The sequence below is a fragment of the Anopheles funestus genome, chromosome 3RL, assembly GCF_943734845.2.
Source record: "Anopheles funestus chromosome 3RL, idAnoFuneDA-416_04, whole genome shotgun sequence".
In the NCBI taxonomy this organism is placed as follows: domain Eukaryota; kingdom Metazoa; phylum Arthropoda; class Insecta; order Diptera; family Culicidae; genus Anopheles; species Anopheles funestus.
This window is the reverse complement of record NC_064599.1, coordinates 24,697,161-24,714,185: the sequence shown is the minus strand read 5'-3', so window position 1 is coordinate 24,714,185 and position 17,025 is coordinate 24,697,161. Positions and strand designations below refer to the sequence as shown.

The 17,025-nt window shown below is 39.9% G+C and overlaps 2 protein-coding genes across 8 annotated transcripts in view; one reads left to right on the top strand and one right to left on the bottom strand.

The window, feature by feature from the left end:
• The window catches only part of LOC125772037 (bifunctional heparan sulfate N-deacetylase/N-sulfotransferase), a 670,071-nt gene that overhangs the window by 81,294 nt on the left and 571,752 nt on the right, over nucleotides 1–17,025 (top strand). The window lies entirely within an intron of this gene.
• Nucleotides 1–17,025, bottom strand: part of LOC125772065 (zwei Ig domain protein zig-8) — a 235,959-nt gene that overhangs the window by 152,923 nt on the left and 66,011 nt on the right. For all 7 annotated transcript variants that reach the window (XM_049443399.1, XM_049443406.1, XM_049443402.1 and 4 more), the window contains one exon: nucleotides 15,491–16,432. In XM_049443399.1, coding sequence (XP_049299356.1) covers nucleotides 15,491–15,560 — 70 coding nt within the window. In that variant the 5' untranslated portion in view covers nucleotides 15,561–16,432. The remainder of the gene's footprint in view (nucleotides 1–15,490; nucleotides 16,433–17,025) is intronic.

Sequence of the window (17,025 nt, the reverse complement as noted above, 5' to 3'; positions counted from 1 at the left end):
AAATCAAGGATTGATTCTGCAGCTTCTCAAAAAATTCCAACACTGAACGAACTTATTTGAGTCCTATTTCTCTTAGATACAGATACTGCTGACGATGATGATCTCAACTGAATTGAGACGGTCGAATTAACTGTTGATATTTAAATATTGCTAGGTAAGTGCATAGGTGTTCTTTCTGATTCTCTACACACGTATGTCAATTTAAATACAAAGTTGAATATTTTGTAGGCAAAAACCTTATCATCGCTTTGTTGAAAATTGGCTACATAGTATTTGTAACATAAATATAATTTTCTAAATTCAGGTAACACGCTCACACTGATGTTTTGTCCTTTCTCATAACTTCATTGGTTCGTAAGTGGATTTTTTATTTGCAGCTATAAAGGAACATTTTTAAGATAAAAAAATATTAATCTATGTAGAAAACAATTAATTCTATAGGGACTTAAAAAAATGAAAAAAAAAATATGTATTTAATCTCAAACTTTGGAAGTCATTTCGATCAGTCAAGCGACTAAAAGAAAATTTATTTTTGGTAGTTGAAGAACTTATTTTATTTTTTATTTTTTTATTTTTCACAAAAAATATTTATATTTGCTGCATCAAATTATTATTTGAATTTTTAAACCACAAGAAGTCTAATTTTTATTTTAAACATTTTGTACCAATCACAATTACTCACAGTTCTTGCGAAATAAAAGCAATAAATCAAACTCCACGCCTAATCTTTAAATACAATGCTCTAATTTCTCAAGCCTGAAGCGAGCTCCGTTCAAAGCATATTTGAAAGCTTCCCAATCATTTCCCGCAATGGCATTTGCTGTGTTTGCAAACAATCAGCCCGTTGATTGGGCCGACTTGAAGACTTTCAAATCGTAAAGAATAAACCGAAAACTCATTTCCACAAATCTTTACCCCTATTTGCACTGTCCGTTATCTCATGCACAAACACATCCTTAAGCTGATTTATGGCTTCGCTTCGGGGGCGCTAGTGCATGCGACACTCGTTTCCAACCTTTCGTCCCGTGCTGTACAAACACACTCGGATGCAAATATGCAAACTGGCCATCCTCCGGTAAGCTGCAAAGATGTGTATGTGTGTGTGTGTATGCAAAAGAATTTCTTAAAATAATTAAAACAACCTCCGCCCATCAACGCCAGCTGCAGGCTTTACGGGTGGTTTGCAAAGGTGCATCGGAAGGTTTAATTATGTAAATTTTGGGTCATCTGAATGCATTTGCTTAGTTTCGAAATGGCTCGAAAGAAAGAAAACCCGTTTCATACTAGGGTGCTTCAGCAAGGGAAAGAGAGAAAGAAAGCGTGGTCGGTGTGAAATTTGTCCGCAAAAGATACAAAAGCGGTCGGTAAATGGGGTTTTTGCTGAACTATCTTGGAGGGAAAATCTCAAATTAGTTTCACCATTACGCTTTCCCGATTCCATGGTAACCGTAACGCCGGACGGTAAAGCACCAACATCATCCGACCGTTGGAAGATTATCTTCAAAGCAAATATTCATATCATGTACAGTTGAGGTTTTCGATAGAGATTTATAAATTTTCCCAAATATCAAACATCCTAGCCAGGGCAACCATGTTGGGTGTAGGGGTGGAAGATTTCTTCACAAAAAAACTCTTAAAAAAAAGAAGAAACGTGTTCCGTTTCAACCCTCAAACTATTCGTAGCCGTGGTTCATATTTTCCGCTTCTCTACCATTTAACACACCAAACCAACCGTAGCGTGAACCTTTTGGAAAATGGAAGGATAAGGAGACATTCACTACCGCTTGCCACTTCTCTATCTCTTTATGCTCCTTCCCACCCAAAAACGATGTGCCGAAGTGATAGCATGTCCCGAAACGTGACTTTGCTTTAAAAAGAGATTTTAAATTGATACAGCACGGAACCAAGCAAGCGGACGTGGGATGAGAATGCTGCTAGCGGCAAGCGCTGGTGAACCAGTTCTTCCAGGCACGACAAAGAACGAATGGACGGGCACGTGTGCATGTAAGTATGCACGTCCGGTGTCATCCGTTTCTTGGTTTGGGGGAGCGTTTGCACCGGTTTTGCATCATCTGCATGCTTCATTTCGTGTCCGGTCGTCGTATCGTAACCCTCCTTTCGAACCTTTTTTTCTTTCTTTGCCACCATAGCAGTTCCACCCACTAACGAGCTATTTCAAGCTTTGAATATAATTCTTTTTTCTTCCTGGGTATGTGTGTGTGAAACAAAATTCCTCTCCCACGTTCTAAAGGAAACGATCTTCATCGTGTGTTTCGAGTGGAATAGATTCATCGTCACGTGACGCGGTACGATACGTTATCGATTTCCGTCCTGATAATGGACCATCGTCTCCCACCCCCGGTAACGTAGAAACTGGGTTAGAGTAAAAAATGAAACCTATCGAATGACTAATGGACTTCTTCGAGGACGATACCATACAAGCACGACCAATATGCGGCCCCCCAATCCAACCTGCTCCGTGAGCGTAACACGAACTGAAACTTTCGCTTCGCGAGGACAAAAAGACAAAAAAAAAAACGCTAGCGCTTGGGATTTAGACGATCGAAACGGAAATATTTCAAACCGGCTTCACTGGCAGTTTCCACCATTTTCCAGCGCCCGTTAAACGAGTGTTCAAAAATTTGTTCCACTTCTATTACGCTGGGTCGGATGGGAAGCTTGTTGTGCAATTACTCGGACCCGACTCGTGCAAATTGTGTATGCGTGTGGTTCGTTGGTTGTTTCGGTTCGTTTCGATTTTTTTTCTGTTGCTTTCGCTCTCTTCACCCAGGCCGAAGCAATTAATCTTGATGTAAAATATCGTTCCGGAACGATCTTGCCATACGGGCAACCCGGAAATGCTGTTGTGCGATTGTGAGTTTTGCCGTATTGGCTGTGATGGCGGAATGGCACCAGTTTTTCGAAATGGGTGGAAAAATCAACAGTCTCTAAAGTTTCCTGTTTGACGGCGAAGAAGCAGAAAAAATCACCGCCATAGACCCGGTCGCCCATCGTGTGTCCATGATGCGGACATCCGGTGGGCGGAAAGATGGAACCATCCTTGGCCGTGATCCTATCGCTTGATCCACCGGAAAACAGGCAACACCCTAATTTCTACCCGAAAACGGTGTCCAACGCAACGATGGTAAGCTTCAGATGAGGTAGTATTTTAGGAGCTAATTGAAGTGATTATGTATCATCCACTTGGCGGTGTTGTTTTTATTTCGGACCGGTACACAAATCCCTGGCGCGAGATAAAGAATGATGGTAGTTGTTTTTTTTGTTTGCATACTTTTTCCTGTTGAAATGGAAGGACAGTCAACAATATGCTAGGAAAGTTGGTTGTAACAAAGAGCAATGTATGGTACGAAAGCAGTTGAAAATAGGTGTAAGCGTGAGTCACGTACAGAGGATTATTGATGAAGGGTTTTGTGCTGCCAGGGACAATGGCCTGCATGATGACATTGCACTACTACATATTAGCCTTTAAGCTTCAGAGGTTTTTTTAGCTTCGAAAATAACATGGTAAAGTTTAGTCAGTATGATGAAAATTCTCATTTGACGTGCGAGTGGATTAAATACGCACAAAAGAAGCAAGCAAGAAGCTTTATTTTTGATTAACTTTAGTTTCAATTTCTTGTTTTTTTTACTCTTTAATATATTTCAATTTGCGGTAATTAACTAATTAAATTTGTTGATAATTAAAAATTGAAATTTACTTTAAAATTACTTGCTGCAGAAATGATTATTGGCCCTGTTTAATCTAGACAAGGCATGTAGGCAAGGCCCACGTTTACATATGGGAACATTAAGGCCCGAACATTTACTCTTAACAAGTCGCGGGAAATATATCGAATTGTTAGGCGCATTGATGCACCGGAATTTGTAAAGTGTCTGTTAGACCAGATCTATAACGGATAGTTCAAACATTTCCAATATAGTCATTGTCATAACAGACAAACGATATTTATTAATTATTTTCGATATCTTTTATCTTTTGCTGAAGTACAAACTCTACACAATTATATCGAATACATACCGAACATATGATAGATAGAGCATTTTCTGAAGTGGTTTCCAGTTGAACTAAATGTATTGAGGTAAAAGTAGAATCTTGCCCAATTTCAGGATTAAGTTTAAAACGACTTCTTGAAACAAATCAATAAACGGCAAAAAATTTATGACTTGAAATCGAATGTCGTTAAAAGATTTAAACCATTCTTTCAGTATTCTCAAGGTGATGTGGAATAGTCCAGTAGTTTTATTTAGCATTTTGAAACGTGTGTTCGTTCTTTATGCTAGATTAGATTACTTACAGTGTTGTGGGCTTTATCGCTACCATTTTAACTAGAATCAAGAATTTCAAAGTGTACTTTAGAAAGATAACCTGTAAAAGTGTTTACAGCGAATTGTAAAACTGAACACAGTATTCCAGGAATGAATAATACAACAGAAACATTCGAATCAGGGTTGAATAATGAAAAAATGGCAGGTAGCGAAGATCAGAGCATTAGAGAGTAAAAATATGCTGAACCTTCTCCGTTTTGTTTACAAAAAAAAAGATTTTTAATTAGTTGTTTTGTATGTATTAAATTTAATCAAAAGATTAGAATAATAAAAAAAATAACTGATTTAATCTTTTCGACAACATCCTTTTCGCTGTATTTTGTTCAACTTTGGTTGAAGCTTCAAAGTTTTTCTAGACTTTATAGAAATTAAAGAGATGTGCAAAATTTCCCAATAAAATCTAATAATGTCTTAAAGTTGATTTTCTGTTAAGGGTTTCATTTATAATATACTATTATAGGACTATATTGACTATTAGTTAGCATATCGTTTAAATCAAATGATTCACTTTATTTCATTTCATTTGAAATAAAGTGACTCATTTGATTTTAAACGATTTACTCGCTTTCAATCAGAAAAATATAGTTATATGCCAAGGAGAAGGCATATCGGTACTGGACCAGAGCAGAGGACTAGGCGTTATATACAGCATAACTGCATGTGCGCACGTGTGTGTCGAAGAAACAGCATCGTACGATCGGTAGCCGGTAGAATCGTCCTCTTTTTGTGCGAATCATCGAACAATAAACACCTCATCGAGCCTCGACTCATCATTGGCGCAGCCGGTAGTTGTGAGTACAATTTGAAAATTTACAGGTAAAAACAGTGCAAAGAAGATTTTAACTAGTGAAAGTGAATCTTTGAATAAGTGCACCCGAAATTCGTTTGTGTTAATTTAAACGTGATTTCATCTCCGTTCGACCGTTAAAGTTCGGGTGATTTGCGGTGCCGCCGTCCTGTAAACACGTGCTTACAACGGAGTCTTTTGTGTGTGACCGTTGACTCCAGAACAAAACAATAACGAGGTGTTTCGTATTGGAATTTAATTTTAGCGCACTACTAGATAGACGCAAAATTTGCAAGCTAAATCGCTATACGATTTTTGCCTTTTGTTCCACCTGAGCACATTTTGAGTTAACCTCAAATAATAAAAAGAGCTAAGTACTCCGTGTACGCTACAGATTGAGCGCACTATTAGATAGACGCAAAATCTAGGCACAAAACCGCACTACTAGATAGACGGGCTGTGTAATTTTTTTTCTTTCGTAGCGTGTGCGTTTGTATGAGTGACCTGCATAAGATATTATCCGCCAGGCGTGATCCCGTCAGTGATAGTGAATACAGTGACAGTGTCGACTCTACTGATTCCGATAGTTTAGCACATATTCCGATAGTAAATTTTGATATTACGCTAGGAACGATGTCTCTCGACGAATCGCAAACGCAAACACAAGCGAATAATATTTTGACTCAATTAATGTCGCAGATAAACATTTTAAATGAGAATATTCAACAGATAGCCGCAAAACAGGAATCGTATGAAAATTCACTGCACAGGTTGACGAACCCTGAAAACACGTGTTCTCAAAACTCTTTTACAATGCCTGTTCTGTCTACTCCTGTTGCTGGTGATGTTTTTCGGATCCCTGATCCAATCAAATCGATCCCTTCGTATGATGGAAATCGTAAGCAGCTACAGTCCTGGATAATAGTGGTAGAAAGCACGCTTAGTATTTTCAAAAATTTAGTGAGCAGCCAAGTGTATAATATTTACGTTCAGTCGATAGTAAATAAAATTTCTGGTAATGCTAAAGACGCGTTATGCCTAGCAGGAAATCCTTCAGATTTCAATGATGTGAAAAAAGTTTTGATAGAAGCTTTTGGCGATCGCCAAGAACTAGCCACATACAAAGCCCAGCTTTGGTCAAATAAACAAAGTGATGATATGAGTATCCATTCGTATTACAAAAAAACAAAAGAAATAATGCTTAACATTAAAACGATCGCAAAGCAGAATAAAATTTATAGTGATAGTTGGTCAGCTATTTGCATATTCATTGAAGAAGATGTGCTAGCCGCATTCATTGCCGGACTAAAACATCCATATTTTGGTTACGCGCAAGCAGCTAAGCCTGAAAACATTGAAAGCGCCTATGCATTCCTGTGCAAATTTACCGCAAATGAAAAAATTTCTTCACGATTAATCGAAGTGAAAAATCAGAAAACTGCTATACCTAACAGAACAATGAACAGTTATGCAGCAAATGCGATTGGTAAAAATATTTTTACAAATAGACAGGGGACAACTCAACCAAATGTTCAAACCAATTTTCCTAGGAAAACTCAGTACAAAGCTCCAACAGAAAAAATGGAAGTTGATACATCAACTAAAAGTCGGTTTACAACCAATAAGAACTTTTTGAATAATAACGAAATACCATTGCTTGAAGCTGAAGCTTCAAGTTGCGAAGAAGATGATATCTTGACAAATTTTTGGGAAGTCGCTACAAGAACCAATGTTACGTAGACTTTCTTCCATATTTAAATTGTGTGAATACGAAAACGAAAAGAAATTTGAAATTGTTAATAGACACTGGATCCAATAAAAATATTTTGAGAAATGGAATTATTCCAGAACATTTAACCGTGCCGATAAATAACACACGTGTAAAAAACATAACGGGTGAACATCCCATTGATAGGAAGGGAACGATTAATCTCCTTGGTTTTGGATTGCCAAAACAAACGTTCTATTTAGTGGACTTTCACAACTTCTTTGATGGAATTCTGGGTTCAAAATATTTAGCAGAAAACAAATCTGTAATCAACTATGCAAAGGAAGCTATTATCATTAACGAAGTTACTATTCCTTTTTCCAAGTATTTCCCATCGAAAAAACTGTACAATAATTTCATTACAATCAATACTTTAAAAAACGGAGATTGGTTAGTACCATCCTTTCAAATTCTGTACAAAAATTGTTTAATTAAGCCAGGTTTATATAAAGCTGAAAAAGGCAAATCAACTGTTAGCGTTCTAAGTTTGGATGAAAATCAACCAACAGATTTAAGAACTTATGATTTAAATGTGAACAACTTTGAAACCATTACTCCTATTCCCATACGGAATTGTAAACAGATAGATAACAGAATTATAGAATCTTTAATTCGGACAGAACATCTTTCACCGTTAGAAAAAGAAAGTTTAGTAAATACAATTCTTCAAAACTCTTCAGTGTTGTTAAAAGAAGGAGAAAAACTATCTTCTACAAGTGTTATAAAACACAAAATAATCACTAAAGATAATGAACCAACTTATACGAAATCTTACCGTTTCCCGCACCATTTCAAACCAGAAGTAGACAAACAAATTCAAGAAATGCTTGATAATGAAATAATTGTTCACTCTAGCAGTCCTTATTCATCACCCATTTGGGTGGTGCCAAAAAAGAAAGACGCCTCAGGCAAAAAAAAAATAAGGGTCGTTATAGACTATCGTAAATGTAGAAATTACACCGGTTGTGATTGGAGGAAACTTGTGATATCTCGGTTTTTTGCTTGTATGCAAAGAAGGTGTACGCGGTTTGGCTTACGCTTTTACAATGTATTCAATCGTCAAAATTCCTTACCAATTACCACAGTTCATGTACAAAATTCCGTTATGTCTATACTATTAGCTTCTAGTGTTGTCAAGTATCGCGGGAGTTCAAATACGTTCATGCAAATTAATTCTAAAGGGTTTTCATGGAACTGCTTAACTAATTAATTCATACTAAATTAAACATTCCGGCCACCAAAAGAGAATTCTTTTTTAAATGCATGAAACTATCTAACCTAATTTTGTTTGACCAACGTAACGCAATTTGATGTACCAACTGTCAACTGGTTTGTTTATACTAATCCCACGTGCGATCGTAGATCTGTCTAATCGTTGGGGTTGGGTAATAACGCGACTCTATTAGCTGCTCTAACGAATTCCTTGCCGAGTTTTCCTCGTAACGTGATTACTCTTACTACCCCATCTTTACCCGGATGTAAAGCGGTTATTCGTGCTTTCGGCCAAACTGCAGGTGGGACGTTATCTTCCTTTACAACCACTAATTGGTTGATCTCTAGCTTTACAGGTTCATTGTTCGCATGTTTTGCCCTGGCTTGTAATTGCTGCAGGTACTCAGGGTACCAGCGGGCCCAAATTTCCTGCATGTGCTTTTGCACTATCTGGTAATTGCTTAAACGATTTGACGAAACCTTACTTACATTGACCTCTGGGACTGCCTGCATACTACGACCTATCAAAAAATGACCCGGAGTTAGTGCCTCCAAATCGGTCGGATCATCGGACATGGGTACTAACGGCCGTGAATTAAGGCATTGCTCAATTTGAGCCAGAAGGGTAAGCATGTTTTCCTGGGTTACGCTACTAACTCCTATCGTCTTAAGTAGGTGACCTTTCGCTGACTTGACCGCTGCTTCCCAAAGGCCTCCAAAATGAGGTGCGCGTGGAGGGATAAATTTCCACCTGATTTCGCTTTCGGCGCACCAATCAAAAATATTTCTCCTATCACCCTCATCGACTTTCAGCATCCTGTATATGCGATGCAACTCATGTGCAGCGCCCTTGAACGTTGTTGCATTATCCGAGTGCAACTCAGTTACCCTCCCACGCCTGGCGACAAAGCGTCGTAGTGCCGCTAAAAACGCAGTCGATGTGAGATCACTCACCAGTTCGATATGAACTGCCCTTGTCGCGAAACATACGAAAATCGCGATGTACGCTTTCGTCGGACTTCTATTGCGGACGGTCGACTTTAGTAAAAAGGGTCCACAATAGTCGACACCGCTTACTGCAAACGGCTGGGTTGGTACCACTCTTGATGCAGGCAAATCTGCTACCGCCTGCTTCACCAAAGTCGGCTTGTTTCTAAAGCATGTGTGGCATCGATGATACACGCTTTTCACCAAATTTCGACCACCAATCAACCAAAATTTCTGCCGGAGCGTTGCCAGCATCAATTGTGGTCCGGCATGCATCTTCTGCAGATGGATGTTCTCTGCCAGTAGAGTCGACAAACGATGTGATGCTGCGAGGACAATCGGATGCTTGGTTGATTCTGGTATGTTGGCATTACCCAGCCGGCCACCAACGCGTAACATACCCTTTGGATCGAGGTATGGTGACAACCACTTCAGCTTTGACTTTGAATTCACCTGCTTTCCTCGTTTTAGGTGATCCAATTCGTCCCCAAACGAGTCCTGTTGTGCCAGCTGGCACAACCTTAGTTCCGCTTCTTGCAACTCCGCCGCTGTAAGCGTTGGAGCGGAACACAGTAGCGTCTTCATATCTACTTTTCGTTTGACGCGCTCGACCGGAGATGCTTTGCTCGCGCGTAGGTTTCCGAAAAACCGCAAGCAATACCCCATGACTCTTCGCAGCTTGCTGTAAGCGGAGTATCGTGCGAAGAGTGCATTGCTGAAGTCGCCCGTCGTAGAGGTGGCGACAACCTTTGACACCGCCAACCGCTCCTCGGTGTCTGCCTCGCGCTCCATTATCCCTGTTGGTGCTTGAGCTTCTATGGCACCTTCATTCGTAGCCATGTGACATAGCATCAAACTGGGCACGGTGCCCTTGGAAGTATTCCCGGAGACCACCCATCCAAACGGGGTTTCTATTAGCCATGGTTTGTCATTGCCTAACGACTGCTTCCTGCCAGAATGCAATTCCCAAAACATATTTCCACCAATGACTAAATCTACCTTTCCGGGAACGTGGAAAGTAGGATCTGCGAGCATTACGTTCGGGATGTTCCACGATTCTATATTTATCGGCTTGCTTGGAGTTTGTGCTGACGGAGTCCTTAGCACCAGAAATTCCATTGCCGCAGAAAAATCGTTGCCCTTTGATTGCACAGTCGCTGTAATGGCACCTTTCACATGCTGTCTTGATTGTCCTATACCGGAAATGGCAATGTCCACTTGTGACCGTGGTGTCAGCAACCGATGTGCCATGGTTTCAGAAACAAAATTGCACATTGATCCCGAATCAAGAAGAGCCCGAGCATCAAACCTGTTGCCATAATCATCAACCAGCTGGAGTTGTACCGTTTCCAGCAACACCATTTCCTCCTCCGATTGGGCAGTCATGGTCACTACCGGATTCACGTGAAGTAGTGAATGATGTCGTGCCTGGCACGTAGTGCACTTGTATGACGAGCGACAATCTTTCACTTGGTGATTTCGATTTAGGCAATTCCAGCACAATCGCTCTCGTGTGGCCATTTCACGTCGTTGTTGTACGTCCTTGCTTGCAAATGTTGGACAATTGCGCAAGTGGTGTGGATCCGCACAACCCAAAATGCACGATGGTTGCGGTGCTGGAACACTCGGTGAAGCCCTTTGTGTTGTTGCTGTGTTGCCTACCACCCTTGGCCTCTGTTCGGATGATCCTTTGTGACCGGCCACCATTTTCATCTTCCCCTCAACATTATGCGAAAACTCACGCGTAGACTTAAGTATTCGGATGCGATCGTGTAAGAAATCTACTAGTTCCTTGTACTTATCTTTCAGGTGGCTTGTCGAGTGGTTTTCCCAAGCTAGGATGGTGACAGGATCCAATTTCATCAGCAGTAGGTTGCAGAGCGGCGTATCCCAGTGATCCACAGGTTCGTCGAGTTTCCTCAGCCCGTTGACATGTCGAGTAAACTCATCCACCAGATGTGCCAACTCGTCCACACTCTCTCGGCTCACAGTTGGCAGGTGATGAATATTGCGATAATATTCGCGAGCAAGCGTACGCGGGTTGTCGTATCGCTTCAGCAAGGCAGACCACGTAACGTCATAGTTATCTGCTGTCAGGGTGGTATGCTCGAATAGCAGACCAGCATCGCCCTTTAACGATGACAGCAGATATTGCAGCTTCATGATGTTGGGAATGTCCGCTGAAGAATCGATCATCGCCACAAATCTGTCCCGGAACGTTAACCATTTTGTCGAATCCCCGTCGAACGTGGGTAATTCGATTTTTGGCAACCGCAAATTCACCGCACTCGATCGTCCCGAACTGTTTAACGTTGAATTGGCGATCAACAACGAATCACTTATCACACCAGATGGTTGCCTTCGTAGAAGGAAACCCTTAACGCGTCGGTAACGCGTGTCCATATCACAACGCTCCATTACATACGTGTCCGCCGCGTCCTCATCTAGCTCCGACACTTTCGCGTTTGCCTGGAGAAAATCTTCATAATACTTCTCCAACTGTTCTATACATACTGGTATTTCACTCACTTGATCCTCGGTATATTCACTAGTGAACTTCTCAATGTTCTTAACCAGTTCCACAGCTTGGCGTTTTTTTATTTGAACTGACTTGAGTTTCTTCTCCATTTTCCTTTCAAAAATTTGGCGCGCAAGATAATCTCAGTCGGATCGGGTACAAGCTTGTACGCAAGAATGTCTTTCTAATGGCGCAATTTTAGCAATGGGTGCTATTGCAATTATGGGTGCCAAATTTGAAATGGCGAGTTTGGCGTCGGTTTTTCTTCACTCTGTCCGAACAAATTTCACTAGCACTTTACGGTAAGTTTTTTGGTGGCAACACGATTAACATGGACACACAACTAACAAATGTTCCGATTGCTCGTGATAGCGGAGCAATTACACGATACACAACGGTTAACACCACGGATTGCGTAGCCAAAATTACACTTGAAAGAAACGCGTCACATAAACGGTCACGGAGTGCCGTTTTCCCGAGATTTGTGGTCACGTAGTGTCCTGCTGCAAGTTTCACTGCACGTAATACTTCCTTTCACAATCCGGTTCGAAGGACCAAAATGTAGAAATTACACCGGTTGTGATTGGAGGAAACTTGTGATATCTCGGTTTTTTGCTTGTATGCAAAGAAGGTGTACGCGGTTTGGCTTACGCTTTTACAATGTATTCAATCGTCAAAATTCCTTACCAATTACCACAGTTCATGTACAAAATTCCGTTATGTCTATACTATTAGCTTCTAGTGTTGTCAAGTATCGCGGGAGTTCAAATACGTTCATGCAAATTAATTCTAAAGGGTTTTCATGGAACTGCTTAACTAATTAATTCATACTAAATTAAACAGTAAATTAAATGAAAAAACAATTAGCGATCGGTATCCTATACCGCAAATTGACGAGATTCTCGATAACTTGGGAAAGTCATCTTATTTCACAACATTAGATTTAAAGTCCGGCTTCCATCAAATTCAAATGGATCCTGCTTATCAGGAAAAAACAGCCTTTTCTACCGGACATGGGCACTTTGAGTTTACTAGGATGCCATTTGGCTTGAAAAATTCGCCCGCAACTTTCCAGCGAATGATGAACCACATACTAACTGGACTTGTTGGCTCTATTTGCTTTGTCTATTTAGACGACATTATTGTTATTGGCAGTAGTTTAACTTCTCACTTACAAAATTTAGATACCGTTCTCAAAAGACTAGCAAATTTCAATCTGAAGATACAATTAGATAAATGTGAGTTTCTGAAGAAAGAATCATATTTTCTAGGACACATAATAACCTCAGAAGGTGTTAAACCCAACCCCGAAATCATAGATAAAATTTCTAACTGGAAGTTGCCTACAACTCAAACACAGCTTAAACAATTTTTAGGGTTAACAGGTTATTATCGAAAATTTATTCGCGACTATGCAAAAATTACTAAACCTTTGTCTAACTGCCTAAAAAAAGATGCAATAGTAAACTATGAAAACGAAAACTTTCTGAAAGCCTTTAATGAACTTAAAAATATCATTACCTCAGATCAAGTATTAGCTTATCCCAATTTCGATTTACCTTTCATATTAACAACGGATGCTAGTAATTTCGCACTTGGCGCAGTTTTGTCGCAAGTGCAAGAGAACAAAGAAAGGCCAATAGCATTTGCTAGCAGAACGTTAAACAAAACAGAATGCAATTATTCAACCACCGAGAAGGAGGCGCTTGCCATAATTTGGGCAATTAGAAAATACAAACCATATCTGTATGGAGGCAAGTTTACTCTCGTAACTGATCACAAGCCCTTAGTTTTTATAAAAACATCGTTCAAAAACTCAAAAATACTCAACTGGCGTTTGGAGTTAGAGGATTATAACTACGAAGTAAAGTACAAACAAGGCAAGACAAATGTTGTGGCCGATGCCCTTAGTAGAATACCCCAAGAAATCAATACGAATGAAACATTAGCTCAAAATCACTGTAACGTTAAAATGCAATCCGTGGAAATTACAAATTCTGAAACAACTAATTCATGTGAGACCATTCATTCAGCTGAAGATTCAAGTGATCATTTCATGCATATGACGAAGAGGCCCATTAATTATTATCGAAATCAGTTGATATTCAAAATATCAGATACGGATCCATCGATTGTAAAAGAAACCCCATTTCCGAATTTCCATAGGATAATTGTAACTAAACAAAATTTCGAAATGGAAGATATTAGGCGTCATTTGCAAAGTATCCATAATGGGAAGCAAACTGCAATTCATGCCCCAGAAAATATGATTCAGCTAGTACAAGATACGTTCAAAAACAATATTTCTATCAAAGGTCATTTCATATTAACACAAACGATAGTAGAAGATGTACCGGATACACAAAAGCAAGATATTCTCATAACTACGGAACATAACAGAGCGCATCGCGGCATTTCAGAAGTTGAATGTAAACTTAGACGAGCATACTTCTTTCCAAATATGCAAAGGCAGATAAAACTATTCACCAATAACTGCGAAATATGCAACATTCATAAGTTTGATCGTAAACCTTATAACATAATGATATCTCCACGACCAATAACCAACAAGCCTTTAGAAAGGATACACATGGACATCTATATCATTAACAATACAAGTTTCCTGTCTTTAATAGACTCCTTTTCTAAACATCTTCAAATGCTACATATCAAGAATAAGAATATCATTCAAGTACAAAGAAAACTTACTCAATATTTTGCGCAATACGGCCTACCAAAAGAGATTATAACGGATCATGAAACAACCTTTAGATCGACTCAACTGAAAAACTACTTGGGTTCATTAAGAGTGGCATTGAAATACGCGTCGTGCTCGGAATCAAATGGACAGATCGAAAGAACACATAGCACAATCACCGAGATTTATAATTCAAACAAAAGCAAATATGAAGGCTATGATGTAAAATCCATGATAAGAATAGCAGTAGCGTTATATAATGATACAATTCATTCTGCCACTAAGTTCACACCAAATGAACTAACGTTCAACCAAACAAATCAGGATAACCCAGCACAGATTTTGGAAACAGCAAATCGCCTTTTTTGTGACGCAAAACACAATTTAGATAACGCGGTTAAACGACAACTGAACCGAAATATCAAGAAAAATTCTCCACCATCTATTACGGAGTCTGCAGACGTATTCGTAGTTCCAAACATCAGGACAAAAACTCAACCAAGAGCGATCAAAACTAAAGCTAAAAATGTTAAAGAAAAACGTTCGAAAATATCAGAGGAGTAAAAAGGCATAAGAGTAAGATAAAGCGACTCAAAACTGTAAGAATTGAATGATCTCTTTGAAATTACTTGAAAGTTAAGCACATATTGTATCTGTTTGTAATGTTATGTATTCCGTTTGTAAACTACAGAAATAAGAATTAGTCATATTTCCACACTTTAATTTTGTAAAGTCTTGAAAATATACCGACAAATTTATCTTCCTTCTTCCTTAAGCGAAGCAGTAATGATTAGGGATTAGATAGGGCTAGTATTAAGATTACTTATTATAACGTTTATGAAAAAATGATACGTAAAAAAAAAAACAAAATGATGAGCCTCACGAACAACTGCATCCGTCAGACGAGGGCGTCTCGACTCTTACCCCCGGAGGAGTTATATGCCAAGGAGAAGGCATATCGGTACTGGACCAGAGCAGAGGACTAGGCGTTATATACAGGCGATACGACACTCATAACTGCATGTGCGCACGTGTGTGTCGAAGAAACAGCATCGTACGATCGGTAGCCGGTAGAATCGTCCTCTTTTTGTGCGAATCATCGAACAATAAACACCTCATCGAGCCTCGACTCATCATTATATATTCAATTTTCTTCATTTAATCTAAACTTACCTGAATCCAGCGTGGTGGCTAGCAGAATCGAGGGCAGGCAGAGAAGAATCAATTTAAGCTCCAGCATCATTTTACTCACTATTTTCTTTCTATTTTCGTTCGAAAGAAATTCCTTTAAACTTTGCTTTTCAATTCCACTTTCCACTCACACCTGTCTTAAACCGGGTTTGTGTGTTTTCTTGGCAAACGGTCCAAAAGCACGTTATTTCAATTATCCGCCCATCGATCACCTTTCACATTCTGTTTGGTTTAAGGCTGTCACCGTTTGTTACTCCCTCCCCGCTGGTAGCATGTACCAAATGTGACAGAAACTGCATTCACTATCGTTTCACTAAACATTCCATTCGAGTTGACCCCGTCATCCTGCCGTACGGTGCAAAATGTCCCGTGCCATTCAATTTATCTCACTTTGCGCGACATGAATCGTGGTACAACACGGAACCGTGTGCATGAGATGACTTAAACCCGTGAAATTAATATTTCACACCTACACGAACATGTTCGGACAGCCTGGGATGGAGCTGGGGAAGAAGTTATAAGCTTTCCTTAATGGTTTCCCGGAATGGTGGATGCAATTTTTAGTGCATTTTGCTCCATACACCAAGCTTAAGGTGAACCAACACGAATGTAGAATTTACCGACAAAAGCATTCTTCACGATTACACTGTCCACTGTCTGGGGGAAAAAGCGACGATTGAGTCGGGGAAAAAGTTATCGTTACTCAGGTGCAAAACATTTTTTTTTCCACCGCGTTTCAATCGGTTTCGTCTTCGTTTATGATTACGTTCTTGCTCATTTCACCCGAAAGATTACGCACGATCGTTAGCTTTTAAAAAAATGTAATACCGCCATCCCGGAACCGTTCCACGAGCATGAGACGGGCAGTGAAAAACATTTCATAAAACGGTCACTCAACTTCGCGGGTTCACATGTGGCAAAAACCTGTGGAAAAGAAGAAAGAAAAAACACACGATAAGTTAGTAACGGCTAGAAGCGCAAGAATGGGAAAATGGGAAATGAAACAGAATGTTTACAGCATGCAAAGTTTGAGCGAGCGGCCAACGCATTGTAGCACGACAACTTGAACATCCTTTCCGTAGCGTGTCGGTGAAAACGTATCATGCTGGTTAAACTACTCCAGGCGGACGTGTTCGTGATGAACAAAAGCGAAAACATGATGCTATACCGGACCGGCAACATACTCCCTTTCCGGCGTGAATGCTTTTGTGAAGATTAGTGTGTGTATGGCGCTAATTTTGCGTACCATTTTCAACGACGACACACAAGCGCGCGTAAAATCGACCGTCCTACTTTTTTGTTTTACTCCACCTTCCCATACCATCCACCCGAGTTTCAGAGCTAATGACTTTTATTGTCCTAATTAAAGCCCTTCCCATGGCACGAAGACAAAAACCCCCGGCATGCCAGCCCGGAAAAGCCCATCGCTTCGTGTCATTTTCGGTTTCATCAACATTCATCACGTTTGAATGATGTTTTTTCTCCGTTTTCGGAAAGATAGGCACGCATGGGACTAC